Here is a 17,559-nt window from a genome sequence, read left to right as displayed (position 1 = left end):
ACAAATCATCATAGGGTCCTGAGCTCAAATCCCATCATCACCACTTACCGTTTGGAAAAAAATAAAATAAAATTTAAGAGCAATAGCAATCATACACTTCCTTAGAAAAAGACAATCTTCTAATTTCAACATTGCACTTTGATGGTTAACTATCACATTACAATTGTAATTCAGTAAATATAGTTTAAATCCTGGCCTCCGCCACTCATTTGAGAAATGTAGTGAAATTGAAACCATTTTAATGCATTCAAAAACATGAGCAAACACTGTTACCAGAGTTATGTATCAACAAACCAAATAGTAAAGCTTTCATCAAAAACTATTTGATGGCCCAGGCTGATTCTGGATCTTTTTGAACTGATATGCTGATTACAATCCATTAATACTGTTGTTAATAACTCAGCTACTAGAACTCAGTTTTAAAGATCACAAACAAAAGTTCAACATTGGAACAACAATGCCAACCTAATAATAAAGAGGCCAAAGCCCAAAAATGGATATCAAGTCATCTTCCTGTCATGAGTGGCACAAGTTTAAAAAGACATTACAAGGAAAAGCACAATGGTTTTCGGTGTTAACAAATTTCTCATATATTGGCCTTAGTTAATGTTCAAACTCTTTTCCTCTGTATAGAAACTCAACTTAGAACTAATACACCAAATACAAAAAGGACAGAGAGAAAATCTTTGGACTCCGATGACTTAAGCTTCGGAAACTTTAAATTTATACTGTCAGGTTGTATCCATAATTCCATGTCTGTGTTCTATTACCAGTGACATCTCAACTTTAAATTTATACCGTCAGGTTGCATCCATAATTCCATGTCTGTGTTCTATTGCCAGTGATATCTCGTGATTCCTGCAAAAGACAGATTGGTTAGATCATGGGTTATATTCCATTGGGATCTTGACTAGCTAAAAAGAATATAACATAAAAGGCCTATTAGAAGATTTAGTATATTTCCATACACAGCAATCTTGTCAGCCAAATAATTCTTTACAATGTAGTAGTTTATAATTCTTTACACCATAGATGTACTTCATTCTGTTGGCCTAAGCTTCAGATTGATATTGTTGCTTCCTAGAGGCTCTTTCCAAGTCCACAAAAATTAAAACTACTACCCTTGGTTGCTAACTAGACTCCTTTGATTTATACAGATGGTAAAACACACTAAGATTTGTAGTCAGTTGGCATTCTATGGTGTTTTTGCAATACTTAAAAACGTCAAATTCAAGTTAACATCCAACTACAGATTATGCTCAAACCTCCAACAAGCATCTTGAATCCAGTGTTTTATTACATAATTCACCCATATTTAGCATAAAAGAATTTAGAAGCAGATGAGAATGATACCAGTGAATTATGCAGTTGAAAAGCATAACTAATATGGTTTATATTTATAATTCCATTGGCAAACGGATAAATTTGCGATGTCAGGACAAGAATTATCCATGATTCCAGTAATGTTGCGATAACAATTCATTAGTTTAAATGACCCAGCAAGGAAGAAGCATTTGCCAACTAGCTGTCTTCCTGCCATGTTCTATTGAGGCTCTCAACTCTACAAGATAATTTTGTCTTCTTTAAGATGTAAGAAAAAATAACCTAGATGAGAAACTCCAAATTTTTAATTGAATCAATCCAGTGAACTATTCAGATGTCGAACATTGGTCAGATACCTGTAGGCTTCTTTTAAGTCATAGCTTGTGTCAAAGTACAACACTTTTTCTAAAGTAATTTCAGAAGATCAACCATCATTGTTTCAGCTATTCTAGAGGGTTGATACATCTGTGTTGTATACTTTTTTTTAACAAAAACTAAATCATTAAGGTTTGAATAGTGTAGAAAGCTTTTCAAATAGTACTTCGCTGAGGTATAAAAATACTCAAAACAAAGAAAAGCCAGACAAACAAGTCAATTTAGCTTAAAATAATGAGCTCAAGCAAAGCCATAATGAAAATATTAAGCACTCTAGGTCATGGTGCAGGTGCAAGCATATGGACATCACTTTGCATGGTTTATGGTACATAGGAAATATGGTCAGTTGATTCGCTAGTTTGGGCCATGGTACATACTACAACATGAGTAGTTTGCCATGTTCAGATAAGATGTTTTGATTCAGTTGAGTCAATAAATATTACAGTAGTACGATGGAATCAAAATTTTGTTTGGTTATGTTCTAACATAATCAAATTACAACTACAGTGTATGTATTAAGTTGCCATAGAATCTGGTCCATGCCCTACTAGATCTTCGTACCCAATTACACATCAAGAACAGTATCTAATTATCTTTCATGAGTATCCCAGTATATGTGTCAATTTTTTTCATATAAAGCCAAAAGTGCTTCACTTGATATTACCAAAACCATCGTAGATTTGTTGAGCTACTAGTCACAATAGTTCTGTTGAAAGATACCAATCCTTACATGCCAGTAAGAATAAAAGGTGCATAAAAGCGCATTTAAGGATAAAAGCAATGATTTTTGTATATCCATACTCTATTATTTTTCTTTTTCTTGTGGGAAACAGCCAATGATGACTAATGGCAGCATAAGATCCTCCTGCTTAACAAGAAATTGGCATGCCAAACATATCAGCCAGTCAGTCTTCCCTACTCTGAAGAGGCCAAATCGACAAGTTGTATGGGATCTTTTTTATTTTTCGTCATAATTATTGTTGAATTCGTGAAAACAAACATTTAGAATTTTAAAAAAATTCTTAGTAGTAGCGAATTCTGGGGAAACAAATCAGATGATCGGAACCCTAACCTGCTGTTCCAGCTCAAGCAACGGCGACAGGGGAGGGCTGGGCGGCGGTCTTTTTCCTGCTGTTGGGGTCGGGGGTGGGGTCAGCGGCGAAGTCCTCAGGGTTGTAGACGACAGTAATGAACAGGGAGCAGCTAGGGCAGCGGGCGATCTCCTCTCCGAGGCGGAGTTCCTCCTTGGTGATCTGGAAGAGGTCGCCGCAGGGGCATGGGTACGTGAAGGCCTGCAGCTCCTCGCTCCACTCCATGTCCTCGATCTCTACCTCGTCGTACGACATGATCTCGATCCAATCTCCAAACGTTCGCCTTCGGAGAAGACCTAGAGAACGAAGCTTTGGTTCGAGCGGCAGAATACGGGGCTACTTATATATTAGCCCCCCTCGTAATTAAACCTTTTTAGTATTCTGATTTTTTAGATTTAAAAATTTTATATTATATTTCTAATATAAAAATAAGATATTTAATCTTATTTGCTAACAAAATATATAAATATGAAATAGCACGTACAGAATTATTAATTTTATTAATGATATAATGATCATTTCAAGTGTTATCAATGAAATTTATGCTGCGTTCGCTAGCAACCACCATGCCCCTTCACCCTCCTCTAACAACAATTCCATCTAATCTCACTATTGACACATGCACATCTTCTTATCCCCTCTGACTACACTCACATTACTAACTCACTTTCAATAGTTTTTCCTTCTCCATGATTCTCCGTCCTCTAGGCGATCATGTCTAAGGCCTCTACGATCGACGAAAACTATGCTTGTGCCATCATGAGGAAGCCATCGAGGATGCATAATATAGTGTGTGAACCCACAATACTCATCATGCCCCCATGCCATATCAAATAAGTGGACCTATGCGTCAGTTGTCATGTTGTAGGCTAGCATGGACGCAATGCACTTTCTCTTGTCGTGCCTACTAGCCACAAACACTATTTGGCGCTCCTCTAAACTAGCGCATACAAAAGAGGAGCGTCATATATTGGATATGGGGACTCCATGGTGCCTAACTCAGGACACCATGTGGATGGGACTAAACGAGGGTGACAACAGGTCAAGTGAGGCCAACGGACTTCCACTACCTCGTCTAATGGAAGTCTATCTCTCCCTAACAACAACCCTCTCTTCTCCCTTAATTTCCCATCTTTGTTCTTCAAGCCGGCCACTGGTGCCTAGATCTCACTACCACCAATCCTTGGTTGCTCTCGTAGCTTCTCGCTCTACTATCGTCTAACCGCTATCAAGAGGGAATTGGTGGTGGTTGGTGGATTGGGCTACCACTCTTGGGCCTTTGTTGATGACATCCACGTCTATGATGTGGCTTCCTGAGTTTGGCACCATGGGGCTATCATGCCCAACCCACGACGCTCCTCCTTTGCATGCACTAGGTCAAAGGCGTGCCGAATGGTGTTCATAGTTAACGGGTGCAACAAGAGAAAGAACGCACTGCAGTCCACGCTAACCTACGATGTGGTGGCCATCGTGTGGGCCCACCTACCCAACATGGCATGGGACCACAACGAGTGATGTGGCTTCACGTATGATGCATTTTGCGTTCTCGGTGGCTTCCCCATAACGATGCAAGTACAATTCTCATTGACTATGGAGCCCTTTAATATGTAAGGTGGGGTGACGTGACGGAGGGGAAGCTAGCGGAGGTGGGGTAATAGTGCATGTGTGTGGTTGACGAGGATGCGAGGATGTGCATGTGTTGGTAAGGAGAGTAAATGAAGGTGCTATTAGAGGAGGGCGATGAGGTATGGTGGTCGCTTTCATACGGACTTAGATGGTTTTGCCTAAGTCATGCAATACCCTTGCATGTCCGTCTGTAAAGGTCAGCCTCCCCGAAACCTCACATGATCCCTTAGGACTTATAAAAAGGAAAAAAGATTAGAGAAAGTGCTTCACTCGGGATCCACAAGCAAACATTTCAGAAAATACTTCATAGACAATTCAAATTATAAACAGATTTTACAAGCTCTAAACGGTTGCACAACAAAGGGTCAAAATGGTCCACTACAGACCGAGTATCTCTCATAAGTGTCCACATGATATAATCTTTATTTATAAGCCTAAAACAATCATCAAACTTAACTAAAATGAGGTTTTTAAGCCTTCGACCATTCCTTTACATGTTGTGCAAAGAATGAACAAACCAAAAGACACGGATATACATAAGCATTATATCAAACATCCTATTTAGAATTTTGTCTGTGACATTCTCTCCCACTTATTCCTTCGACGTTCTCGTCAAAACTTTTATCGACACTATAACTCCTCGCCTTTGTTGAGTCTTCAATGTTCTGCTCTAACTACAATACGCCTCTTAGCTCTCAACTGCTCTCCGCTGCTATTATTGAGTAGTTAAACTTTTGATCCATCATACTGCATCAACTCGCCAATGACTGACTCCAGTGTGAGATTGGCTGAGTTGTGTTGATCCATGTTGGTTCCTATAGATCCTCCAAATGAAGGAAAATGCCATCTTTACTATCACTAGTCTCTTAAATGCCTCATGTTGTTTGAAGTTTTGGGTCATTCCTTTATAAAATTTGCTCATTGACTCTTCTTTCACTTAGTTATCACTTCCAAGTAGATTCACATTACTTCTGCTTTTGATTGACATTCTATTGGGAAATGAAGCGAATAATCTACTCTCAGTAGCACTAATCACCATTGGTGAGGATTTGACAACTATTGTCTTCCATTATCTTCGAAGGGTCTTTGAACCAGAGTTCCTTTACTGGATAGATAAGAGAATTGGGGTACTCAGTTTCACCAATTCTCTTAAGAGTTGAAAAGACAAAGGTTACTTGACTTCGCCTACCTCCTCGAGGGTTGTAATTTATATATTGAGCTGGTTACTAACCTTCACCTGCTCTTTACTCACACTTCTGAAGCACTCGAAGTGTTTGCACTCCTTGCATTGAGTTAACTATTGTGATTCACCTTCTCAATGCTATTGAACTTCTGGAATGCAGGAAGTTTTTACCCCAACAGAGTAAGTCTCTAATAGTTTTGGTCACCTCTGCGATTGTACCATCTTCTGCATCAACCATGTCGCCTACTCCACTGAGTAGCAAAGGTACAATATCGCGTACTGTCTGCTTCGTTCCTTAGTCGTGTGCTCTTGCACAACCTAAAGTCCTTCACTCTCGGCTATCTTGATGAGAAGCTTGTTGACATCGGTCTTACGAAGTTCCTTAGCCTTTGCCCTTCAGCTTTGTCTTAGTACTTTGAGTTTGCCTCTGCATGCTCGACCTCCTCGGCCCCTTTCACAACCAAGCGCTCTCCCTCCATGAGAGCAAGGGATCGATGACTTCATGAAAGTCCCACCTTTGCGGTATCATGGTGCTACTATGCCCATGACTAAACTATCTGTCACCTCACATTTGCATCTCATTTTCTTCACAATCAATAGATATGTCTCTATGGCACTGCTCCGAGTCTACCTCCATTCTAACTGACGCTTGGTTTTTGGTAGCTAAGTCCCTCTGAACTTATCATCGCTTCCTCGCCCCTTTCGACCTCATGCTTCAATACCTGTATGTTCTCCAAGCAACTCCCTTTGGTGAATGGAAAGATAGACCGCAACTCCTATGTATGGTCTTTGCCATCATGTTGTAGGGTTTACACTGATTCTGTTCTCCTTAGCTTCCTTGGTAGCAACGTTCGCTTACTCGATCTTGGCCTTTGACTTGCTGGGCTCCCTTAAGCGAATATGAGCTATGGAGTAGTCCAACTCTCCAGCTTCTTCGATCATACATCTGCATGATCAAGTCCCTCCTATAAGACTCATTGGTACTTGCATTCAAACTTTTCCCTCGGTGGTACACATCCCCCATATGCTGATGACCAGGGCTTTCATCCGATGTAAAATTTGATGTATGCACGGAAGACCTGTCTCTGCGGTACCATGTCCTACACTCCTTGAATTCATAGCCCTTCTTATCGTCATGTTGTTCATCGAAGTGGAGCTCCCAGTAGCTCCCGATCATACCTCCGTATGATATAGTCCCTCACGGGACTATATTCGTATATATTGCATTGCCACAACTGTTCCACCATGATCTACTGCACCATTTCGCCTCCTGGTGATATCTCCATTGCATTTGAATCCTTGTGGGATGAACTCGAATTGTGATCCCTCCATGTGTGGCCTTTGCCAACACATCGCAGGGTCTATTCCACATTCAGTTTTGTTCGCTCCTTTGGCAATTAACATTCATTCACCCGCTCTCGGATTACACTCAGATGAAACACAACTCTAGGACAGTCCATCGCCTAGTAGCTCCCGAAGTCCACCGACTTCGCTGAAATTGGTGTAGCATTGTCTAGATCCTAGGCCTTTGCCCTTATCAGCACAATCTCTATTGTGCATCACTTCCTTTATGGCAACTTGAATGGTAGCATTATGGTATATTCTTCAAGAGTTCCCGCCTCTGCATCTTCTTACCCCGTGTCAAGGCTTTCTGAACCCAACTTAGCCTCTACAAGTTGAGTCTCCTTAGTTCCTCCATCAAATGCTTTTCGGAGATAAGGTGCATGTGCCTAGAAGCTCCCTTCATCTTTGGTACCATACAAGATGAGTCTGCTCCATTAGAATGAAGGACCCATGGAACGACATGATCCCGCTTTTACCTCTGCAAGAGTTCATGTCCTTGGCCTCTGTCCAAGGAAAGCTCTGTACCTCCGCTCCATGTTCCATCTTTTATGTTGGCTCCCTTCATGCAGTTTGGATACTTCACTAAGTTATACCCAAGTTGCTCTGCTCCTCGTTTTGCATTGAGTTGATAGTAGCCCTCACGCCCATCATTCCACGGGTTAGCCCTCCATTGAGTTTGATCTATATATCGACTCTAAGTGTGCCTTTATTTGTTTTGTTTTAGGTCGCTCCCCTACTTGATCTTGCAATGATCTACTAATGCATTCTCTTAAGCGAGATCATGCGACGACTCCTCGTCGCTCGCTCGATCCATTGAGCTTCGTGGAGTTATTATTTTTGAGGTACTTCTCCTCAACATGTGTGGTCTGTTGCATATGATTCTCCCTCTAGAGAACTGGGACTTATCCCTCCTGGATATCTATCTCATTGGAGCAACATCTCTCTTCGTTGTGTTCCCTTGAAAAATCGGAGACCACCATCCCCTTGGACTATTTTGATTTGCCGAATAAACTATGCATTATACTACCTTCTACAAACGTACTTGCTAGATTATGACTCCACGTTGATACAGCTCTTGCTGCACACTTTAGCCTTCTATAGACATATCCTTCTCATGTCGAAGAGAAAGTTTCAATGCTCCATGGCGCCGAGTTTCGTTCGCCTTGGGATGGCCACGAATATTCTATCATCCGCATACAAGCCCTTGCATCAATACCGAATTTTTCGAGTTAGCAATTCCCCTCACCTTTATGAGCTTTGCACAACTCTTTCGGTTGCTGAGCAACCCATTCCACATTGCATGGTCTCATTTGTTACCAAGAGCCTCACTTGTCTTGAGCACCATCAAGTATGGTTGTCAACGTTGAGCCGTAGCTCGAACTCAACCATCCCAACCTTTGTGCGCTACGCATTCTTCTAAGCTTGCTTGTTCTCATTGTGCATCTTGTGCGAAGGGTTAGTCATTCCTCTGAATGTCAATCTCAGATGTCGGCTCCTTTGAGCGACTCCTTTTCCCTATATCTTCATGCCCGTTTTCCCTCAAATGGTTGCACGTGCTGATTTCCCTCTACGAAGCCCCGCTAGGTCCCCCACGTTTGCATGCCAAATATTTCTATGAGTGATTGTCCCGCTCTAATACCATCTCTCATGGACTTAGTTGGTTTTGTTTAAGTTGTGCGACACCCTTATGTGTTTGTCCGCAAAGGTCAGCCTCTTCGAAACCTCTCATGATCCCTTTGGACATATAAAAGAGAGACCAGGTTAGAGAAAACGCTTTACTCGGGATCCACAAGCAAACATTTCAGAAAACACTTCATAGATAATGCAATTACAAACAAACTTTACAAGCTCTAAACGGTTACACAATAAATGGTCAAAATGGTCCACTACAGACCGAGTATCTCTCACGAGTATCCATATGACATAATCTTTATTTACAAACCTAAAATGACCATCAAATCCAACTAAAATGATGTTGTTAAGCATTCGATCGTCCCTCTACATGTTGTGTAAAGCATAAACAAACCAAAAGATACAGACATACATAAGTATTACCTCAAACATTTTGTTTAGAATTTTGTCCATGACAACTTGCTGACACGAAGGTATCGCTGATAATGCTTGAAATGACCATTTTGGTATTGACAAAATTGATAATTATGTACGTATTGCGTCTTTGGTTATTAGACCCGACAACATTAGGATAAATGAGTTGAATATCTTACTTCTATAACACAAATATAAATTTTTTAATACTAGAGATCAAAATATCAAAAGGATCTAATTATACGGATAATATATAATTAGTCTTATAATATAAGACGAATGTTAATGAAGAGGAACGTATCTCCAATGCATGGTTGGGCCCTGTGGGCTCAATTGGGCCAATCGGTTTAGGCCCAATGGACTAGGGACCTGATGGACCGGTTCGATTGGGAACCAATTCAATCGTTGGTCAAAATTGGTCAAACTATAACCTGTTTAAGCCTTGATAAGTTTTTTATCGAGATGGATTCTCATTTAATGGATCCAAATCAGATGTATACAAGTTTTTGAGTTCGGATCCGAGATCCAGATCCGATTGATGACCAAAATTAAGTTGGACTTCTTGGGGACGTGTCGTGTGCATCAAATCAGAGGAACAATTGAGCGGATCTGACGCGACCAAAAGATGCGTCAGAATGGGTTTAAAGCTAAAAAGAATAAAAAATATGAAGGACTTAAATGGAAGAAATGAAACTGTACAAAAGGAAATCGCCCGTATATTCTCTCTACCAAAGGCGAAGGCGCAAGGAAGGGAAGCTAGGGTTAGGGTTTTCTAGGTCTCTCGGTGTTTCGGTGGATCTGCGGCTATGGCGTTGCGGGCGTTCTACAACGAGATCAAGGGGCTAAAGGTGAGGGAGCTTCCGGCGTACCTGAAGCCGAGGCTGACGTGGGAGAACATCAAGAAGACCACGGACCAGGCGGCCGATACCTACATCGAGAAGTACATCGAGACGAGCTCCTCCATGCCGCTCTACCACGTCTGCATCGGCGGAATGATTTTCTGCTACCTGCTCGCTCTACCCCACGAGCGTCGCCACCTCGAGCACCAGCAGCAGCTGGCCGCCGGCGGGGGCCACCACTGATCCTGCCTGATCCCCGCCACCGGCCTGGATCTTTGCAGGTAGAAGGAATCCTTGTGCTCTTTTTATGCCCAATGATATTTGAGATGATAACACGGCTGTTCGTCCGTGTCGAGTTCAGATCCGTGTCAAATGGGTAGTATTTAAAGATAAATTTTTCAGTATTGCAGTTGAGTTCGATCAAAATCCTTCTTTTTTGTTATCTTGTACTAAAAAGGTATTTAGATGTTTAGAAAAGCAGAATTGTTGGTAGTACCTAACTTCGCCATCATTATGCTGCTAATTGAGTAGGTTAACTATGATCTCAAATTGGGAATATTGAAGAGTTCACCCACCCAATGCTAAACCAACGGAGGAAAGTACATTCCATCTACCAGTTGTTTGACAAAAGTTAAGAGGTATTTTTTGGAGAGGGGAGGCCTTTACTGAAATTTAGGAGACTAGTCGAGGGGACAAGTTAGCTTATATAATTCTCTATATTGATTAAGTTAATTCTTCACAGGGAGTTGAATTTGCAATTATGTCTCATATAGGTTATGATCAAGACGAGCTAGAGAAAAGCAACACTACATATATGGTAGATCGGAATACTTCATTGGTCTCTGTCTCTGAATATAAAATTATTAATTGGTTCTGCTGGATATCTCATGAAATGCTTGCTTTGTGGTTCTGGAGTACACTGGGCTTTGATAAGGTTGATGAACTTTGTAGCATCACTAAGTTGACTGAATTGCATATTAGAAGCTAGAAAGAGCATGTGTCTTTGACAGATGCATATGCACATAATTCACAAGTTATTTATTGAAAGTTTGAGTTATGTTATGCTTCGAAGCCTTAGAACTGGGAACAACATTGGATGCAAAATAAGTAGAAACCTTGAGCCTACGAAGATTAAACTACAAATGGATTTAGAAGCATCTGACAAGTCGAACAATAACAGGTTATAGCAAATCCTTGGATAGATTTTATAAGTTTGGTGCTATTTGTTTCTCCTATGGCTAATGTCTTAGCATAATTTTCATTTTATTCATAATAAGTAACCCTATATTCATTTCTCTTTTATTTCATTGCCCCCATTGAATTTACTCCTGGTTTGCCAACATTTAGTCATATAATAAACTTATTCATACCCTTAAAACTTTTTTGTTCTTATTATTGTCACATTGACAAATGGAAGTTGCAAGTATCTTTTATGATGGAAACCTGAAATCCCTCAACTATAAAGGCCCTGCTACTTGTTTCTGCCTCAAATAATTGTTGGCTTTGGGAGTGCTGGTTCTCTAGTGTAATAATATAAATCCTTGATGATATTTTCCTTTTCATATTGTTGTTTTATACTTTTGATTATGATAAACTTTATCTCTACCATGATAAAACATCCATACCCTGTTTTCCATGATAAAATATCCATATGTGCAATCAACTCACCTTGTTTCTAACGTATCTGATTAAAGTAATATCCATATAAAATTTCACCCTAAATGTCATGTGAATCTGGATCTGATGTATATCTGAATTTTGTCTGAATCCATATCTATTTTTGTTTTGGATGATTATTAGTCTAATATTCATATTTGTTTTTGTTCAGCTTGTTATGAATGCTGGTATGATTTTTCCAACATCACTCAATATGTGTCAAATTTATTTCAGACCTGAATGCTATAGAACTTAAGCTCATAAAATTGGTAAATACATGTGAGATGCATGTAGAGGAGACAGTGGTTGGATATTGCTCCAAGGCCACAGATCAATGGTATTGGGAGAAAAGCCCACTGTTGATAGCTAGAGCTGGACAAGAGAAGAGGAAAAAAAAGACTGTAGAAATAAACATGCATAGGCTGGTTGACGTCATCAAGGGCACAGAACAAATATAAGGCTGTTGAATGAAGAGTTATAAGATTAACCCATTACAAGATCCTCCCACAGTCATTAGATTAGCCATTTGCCCCTTTTTATTTCTTTATTCTAGTAAATAATCAGAGGAGGAAATGATTCTTATACTGGACGAGTGTCCAATACCAATGATTAGTTTCTGTTGGAAGACTTTGCAGTGTTGTAAATTGTCAAAGCATATGCTCTTTAATAAATCTTCTGTGTTTTCTGTTCTCAGTCAGCAAGTGAAAAAATAATTCTTTATATAAATGTAGTTATTGCCCTTTTTTTTGTACACTAGAAGGTAATTAGGTGGCGTGATATTATAGATGATATCAATTGCAGTATTGATCCTTTCTTTTCTTTTTCTTATTTTGGCAGGTTTAAGAGCTTTTCTGAGGTCGACAAAATAAACTGTGTTCTGTCTCTTGGCATGGTTGCAAAAGCTATTCTTCTGCCATACTTTGTTTGCAGAAGCTGCAGAAATAAAACTGTGGATTGTGGTTTTCTTTCTAGACTTGCATTCCCATGAATTGATGTGTTTGTGTGATTATTCAATTCCGTGGAAATTGCAAATTGTTCTGCTTGTTCACATTCTGGATTTCTTTTTCTGTTTGTTAATTTGGTAAATTGCTGTGTGCTTTTTTTCCCTCTTTTAATGGCTTAGCTATCAAATGCTCTCATTGGGTGTTCAGGTCTTTGTATGCAGTTTTCTCAAGAGAGCTAAGAAAGACTAAGCTAAGTGATATCTTTGAACATGGTTTGGAGGTTGTTGCAGCCCTGTATTTGGTCTATGTAGGAGTTCATAAACCTCATTTATTCCAAAGTAAAAGCTCCAAGCACACCACTCTCAGTCGGCACCTGAATGATCGTATGATTTATAGTCTGATGCTGTGCTAGAAGAACTGCCATACCGGCTGAAATGGTACCAAATGGGTGAGAACGTTCAGTCTCGGGGCGTGGATTGATGCGTGGATCATCTTTGTTCTCAGTGTAGATCGATACAGGGACCATTCTTGCCTTGGACGGTCTGATCTGACTTTGAAAAAAAATTAAATGGTGATGAGGTTCATTTAATTTAATATTAAAAAAACTGTAACAATTAGGGTTTGCAAATGTAAGCCATTGATGTTTTGCCCTCTCCTTGCGGTATTGTTGTTGTTGTTGTCATCTGCTGTCATTTGATGTCATTTGATGTCGTGAGGCTTTTATTGCCATGTTACCATTCGACTACATGTGATTTTGCACCACTCTTTGTTTTGTTGCTGCCATCTTCTTGTCACATTGTCGTTCGTTGCTACTATTTGACAGTTTTTATCTCCTGGGTCTCTTTTTCTCAGCTGCTTCTTATTTCTTCCTCTTCCTACGTTGCTTCATCTTCTTTCTTTTTCTTTTTCTTCTTTCATTTTCTATCCTTCTTCCTTCTTTTTTCCCCGCCTGCCTTTCCTTTTTTTTTTTCTTCCTCTTCTGAATGTCATTACTGAGCAGCATATGCTAGTCTGATCAGATATCAAAATCCGAAACGACAATCCGTATGGCAGATTGTAGCAGGCATTAGAAATTTGCTTTGTTTTGTGCAAACCAATATTATAATTGCCTTAAATGATAATGCATGTTTTTGCAGTAGGTAACAATCAAACATGTATTTTGGCATGAACAGGAAGTGATAGGTGTCAAGCTTTGCTTATTCATCTTTCTTGTTGTGTTTGACACCATCAAGAAGTTACAAGTCAAAAAATAGGTTGGAGAATTATTATTGTCAAAATTAAAATATAAAGTCACAAATTAAAAGTCAGAAATTTGATAAGCCTGTCAACTTAAACCTTTTTCAAAACAAAGATAACATTATATAATATATATATATACACACACACACACACATACACACACACACACACACATATATATATATATATATATATATATATATATATATATATATATATATATATATATATATGAATTTTGTGCAGATGATAAACAACAATATAAAATATTTCCATATTGTTTATGGTAATAATTGCCATAGATGGAAAAGAATACCATGAACAAGAATGAAGTATGATGATTACATTCAGTTATGCAAAAGATGCCTACTGCTACTTAAGGGAGAAATTAGACAGACACATAAAAATATTTAAGACTAGTTGTGCTCTAATTTTTTTTGTGCTATGTAGTACTGCATATGTTAGATACATACAGAATATTCACCACTGCACATTCTCATAAAACAATAGTGCTGAAAATGCCTGCAAGTATTACAGCAAATAGAGTCATTATAGGCAGTCAAATCAGCTGCATATTATCTAATTGACCATAGTTCACAAAGGTTAATGTTTGAAAGTAAAAGATAAGGGTATACATTCTCCTTGAAAGGGAAGAAACACAAACACAAATAGCTTCATGTGGCTCAGTTACTCTAATCATCCCCTACCCATTCAAAGAATGTCTTTGAAGGACTACTTCCACAACCCATGGAACCTTTGTCCCCCTACAAGTGAAGTGACAAGGTAGTCACTAGGCTCAATCATTTTGCAAGTGAAGCTAAAGTAAACCTTAAGTTTTGGTCTCTTACCAACCTTCTTCCATATTGCTAGCATAACAACATAATTACACTTCTCCTTCTAAGTCAAGAGATATCCTCCATTGTTGCTTCAGTCATTTTGTTCACTCAAAAAGGACTCATCAAAATGATGCCCCCAGTGGTCCATAAACTAATATATATGGTACATTTATGGTCATCATGCCATCACCCAAACCAAGCTCTGTTTTTGTTGCCTATTATACTCATCTTCACTGAGCCTTGTTTTTGTGGAGCCAAATACATGTCTGGTTTTTTTTAATGGAGTATCACATTCCAAGCAATGTGACAAAGAGACATGGAGAACAGCCAATGGAATCTCACCTAAAACTTCCAATGACAATGGCAGGTGGAGAGATCCCATCCTGTGGAAGAAACACCAAGATAAAGAACAAAATAGAAGAAGCCTCTTCACTCTGTGGGGATGGAGTGTGGACAACAGTTTGTTCCAAAAGGCATCAGAGTGGTTTGGAGTGTTCTATGAATCTGTGTTGCTATGTGACCTTTGCCAAGATCATGCTTTGTCCTCTCTATCTTTTCTTGTTTGCTCTTTTGTAAGTAGGTGTTTTGTTTTATGCTACATGCACACTTGGGTGCATGCTAAGCAACACAGAGAGAATCATATCTTGGAAAATTAATGAGTTGTTGCCTTTCTTTTGCCAAAAACTAATAGGAGGGGCCAACCACTTGTATAGAGTCTCTAACATCTCACTCATGTGTCAAGCTATGTACATGAAGCCAAGTGCAAGATGATGATGCAAGTTACAATGAGTACTTTTACTCAAAGACCCTTGAGAGAAATATTTAATTTGGCCTCTAGTTATTCCAAAATCTGAAATGAATTTATACTATCTCATCTATTGATTTAAGCTTTCAGATTAATAGACAAGAATAAAAAAATTAACATGGTATGATAGCAAGAGATAATAAGGTCGAGCCCCGAAAAACATAGTCTAATCATCTTTTTTTTACTTCAGCATGTTAGGATCATTCACTGACTAAAACTTTGTTTTATTTTAGAAAATTTTTTATGTCTCATAGAGCTTAGATTGAATATGCTTAAGAGTAATGCAAATGTAGTTTGTTTTACTATAATAGCCTAAATTCTCTAAAATAATCTTCATGTAGAGCAATTGGTGTGAATATAGAAGAATTCCACAAGCATTGACTAGAAATTTGTGTTCAACCTCAGTGCAATGAATTCATCACAGAAACCATGTTGGCATTGTCTGATACACCGACCTTGAACTGAGCATGCAACAGTTGCTCTGGACCTATGCTGATGCATTAACATGAACTGTAGGCCCTTACAAATTTATGAACTGTTGACATCTAAGTTCTGCACAGTTGCATAGTGAGGTAGGAAAGATTACATATCAAGAACTTAATGTCATCTCTAGTTGTTATTGATCTGTCATGATTTTCGATACCATCATTTAACTTTAACATATAAATATTGATAACAAGATCTATCGGTAAGATATAATTTGAGTCAAATATTTTTGATAAGAACTTGATCGTTTCTTGATGCCTCTGCTGATCTTATTTTCATGGCCTTCCAAAGATCAACTCACTCACATCACTCTACAATTTGTTTGCAATTACAGCAATGGTATCAGAATCAGATAGTCAGAACATCATGGTAAAGGTTGACCTCAAAGTATAAGAATCCAACATCAGAATCAGCAACAGCATCATGATCTCAGGACACTGTATCCCATGCTGGTAGTCAATGCACAGCTGAAATGATTGGTAAGCTGTTCACTTAACTTCAGCTCCATAAGATTATAGCAAGTGTTTTAGCTGGACTGCAGCCAGCAGCAGCAAATAGTGGTCAGAAGCCATGGCTGAGTTCATGTCAAGGTTTCATTTGATCAATACATGACACAGAGCTTGTATTTGTTACTACAAAGATAGATATGGCTTGTGAAGGGTGGTCTGTTCTTGGTGACAAAGCAGGTGTGTGCACCAAGCATGTGATGATGACTCTGCTTGCTTGGCATTTTGCAGGCATTGCACAGTTGCTGTGGGTGGATCACATATGACTCAGCCATATGAACAGGGATGAGGAAAAGAAAAAGATTGCATCAGAAAGCCCTGTGAAGTAGATTGTTGCTGTATCAGTGGATCACCTACTGTGCTGTAAGAACAGAAATCAGCAAAAGAGAACATATTAGAAGTACTCAGGCCTATGATTGCTGCTACCTCTGCAGACAGCTGAGCATTTGGGTCATTCAAAGAGCAAAGAAAAAGAAAAGATTCACATCTTTTCTTTCCCTCTTTTACAGGAAGTAGATCACAACCAGCAGAGTAAGATGTAAAGAGAGTTGGCAACAGTGAAAGCTGTAGGAAAAGGGAAACATCAGAACCTTTGTGGATTATTGTTTCATAGATGCAAATTGCAACACCACTTGGCCTTCAGATTACACAAGAGAAAAATAATGGGTAAATCATTGGCACAATATAACAATTCTTGATCCTAGGAATTGGACAAAGAGGAAGGGAGTAGGAGAAGTCATAAATCTTCTTTGTTTTTTTGGGCTTCTGTTATGAATTGTATATGTTTAATTCCTTCATGTGATTTGCTTTTCTTTTCTTTTCTATTTTTCTAGATAGAATTTATAACAATAAAAAATCTTACAAAAATGATATTCATATATTCACTTAGCCATATATCTATCATAAATAAAAAAATTCAACAAAAAGTTAAATATTATTATAAAATTACTTTTGACATAACTAATAAGTAATAGGATATGTGTATGCCGAATCTAAACTAAGAGATAAAAAATAAAGATCATTAATTTCTGTATGTAAAAAATGATATTAGTATGATCAGACTATTCAACATTAGTGAGAATCTAAGTGGATAATCGTTTTTAGTCATATGATATAAATTTTGAATCGGTAGACATTTCGACTATTAAAATCGATCAGGATGTAACAGATTACATATAATCGGTTTGATTTATCATATATAATTTATTATAATTTTTTGAAACAAGAAATCATAATAATGTTTAATCCCTACAATGGATA

The 17,559-nt window shown here is 38.6% G+C and overlaps 1 protein-coding gene across 1 annotated transcript; it reads left to right on the top strand.

Annotated features, from left to right (window-relative positions):
• The first annotated feature begins 9,702 nt into the window (after nucleotides 1–9,702).
• On the top strand, nucleotides 9,703–12,531 carry LOC103998731 (uncharacterized). Its single transcript, XM_009420290.3, has 2 exons — nucleotides 9,703–10,108; nucleotides 12,321–12,531. Exon 1 carries the CDS (start codon nucleotides 9,795–9,797, stop codon nucleotides 10,068–10,070), a length of 276 nt encoding a protein of 91 aa, XP_009418565.1. The 5' UTR covers nucleotides 9,703–9,794; the 3' UTR covers nucleotides 10,071–10,108; nucleotides 12,321–12,531.
• Nucleotides 12,532–17,559: the final 5,028 nt, after the last annotated feature.

This window comes from Musa acuminata, chromosome BXJ2-9, assembly GCF_036884655.1.
Source record: "Musa acuminata AAA Group cultivar baxijiao chromosome BXJ2-9, Cavendish_Baxijiao_AAA, whole genome shotgun sequence".
NCBI classification, from domain to species: Eukaryota; Viridiplantae; Streptophyta; class Magnoliopsida; order Zingiberales; family Musaceae; genus Musa; species Musa acuminata.
Note: the sequence above shows the minus strand (reverse complement) of the source record. Positions and strands in the feature narration are given on the sequence as shown.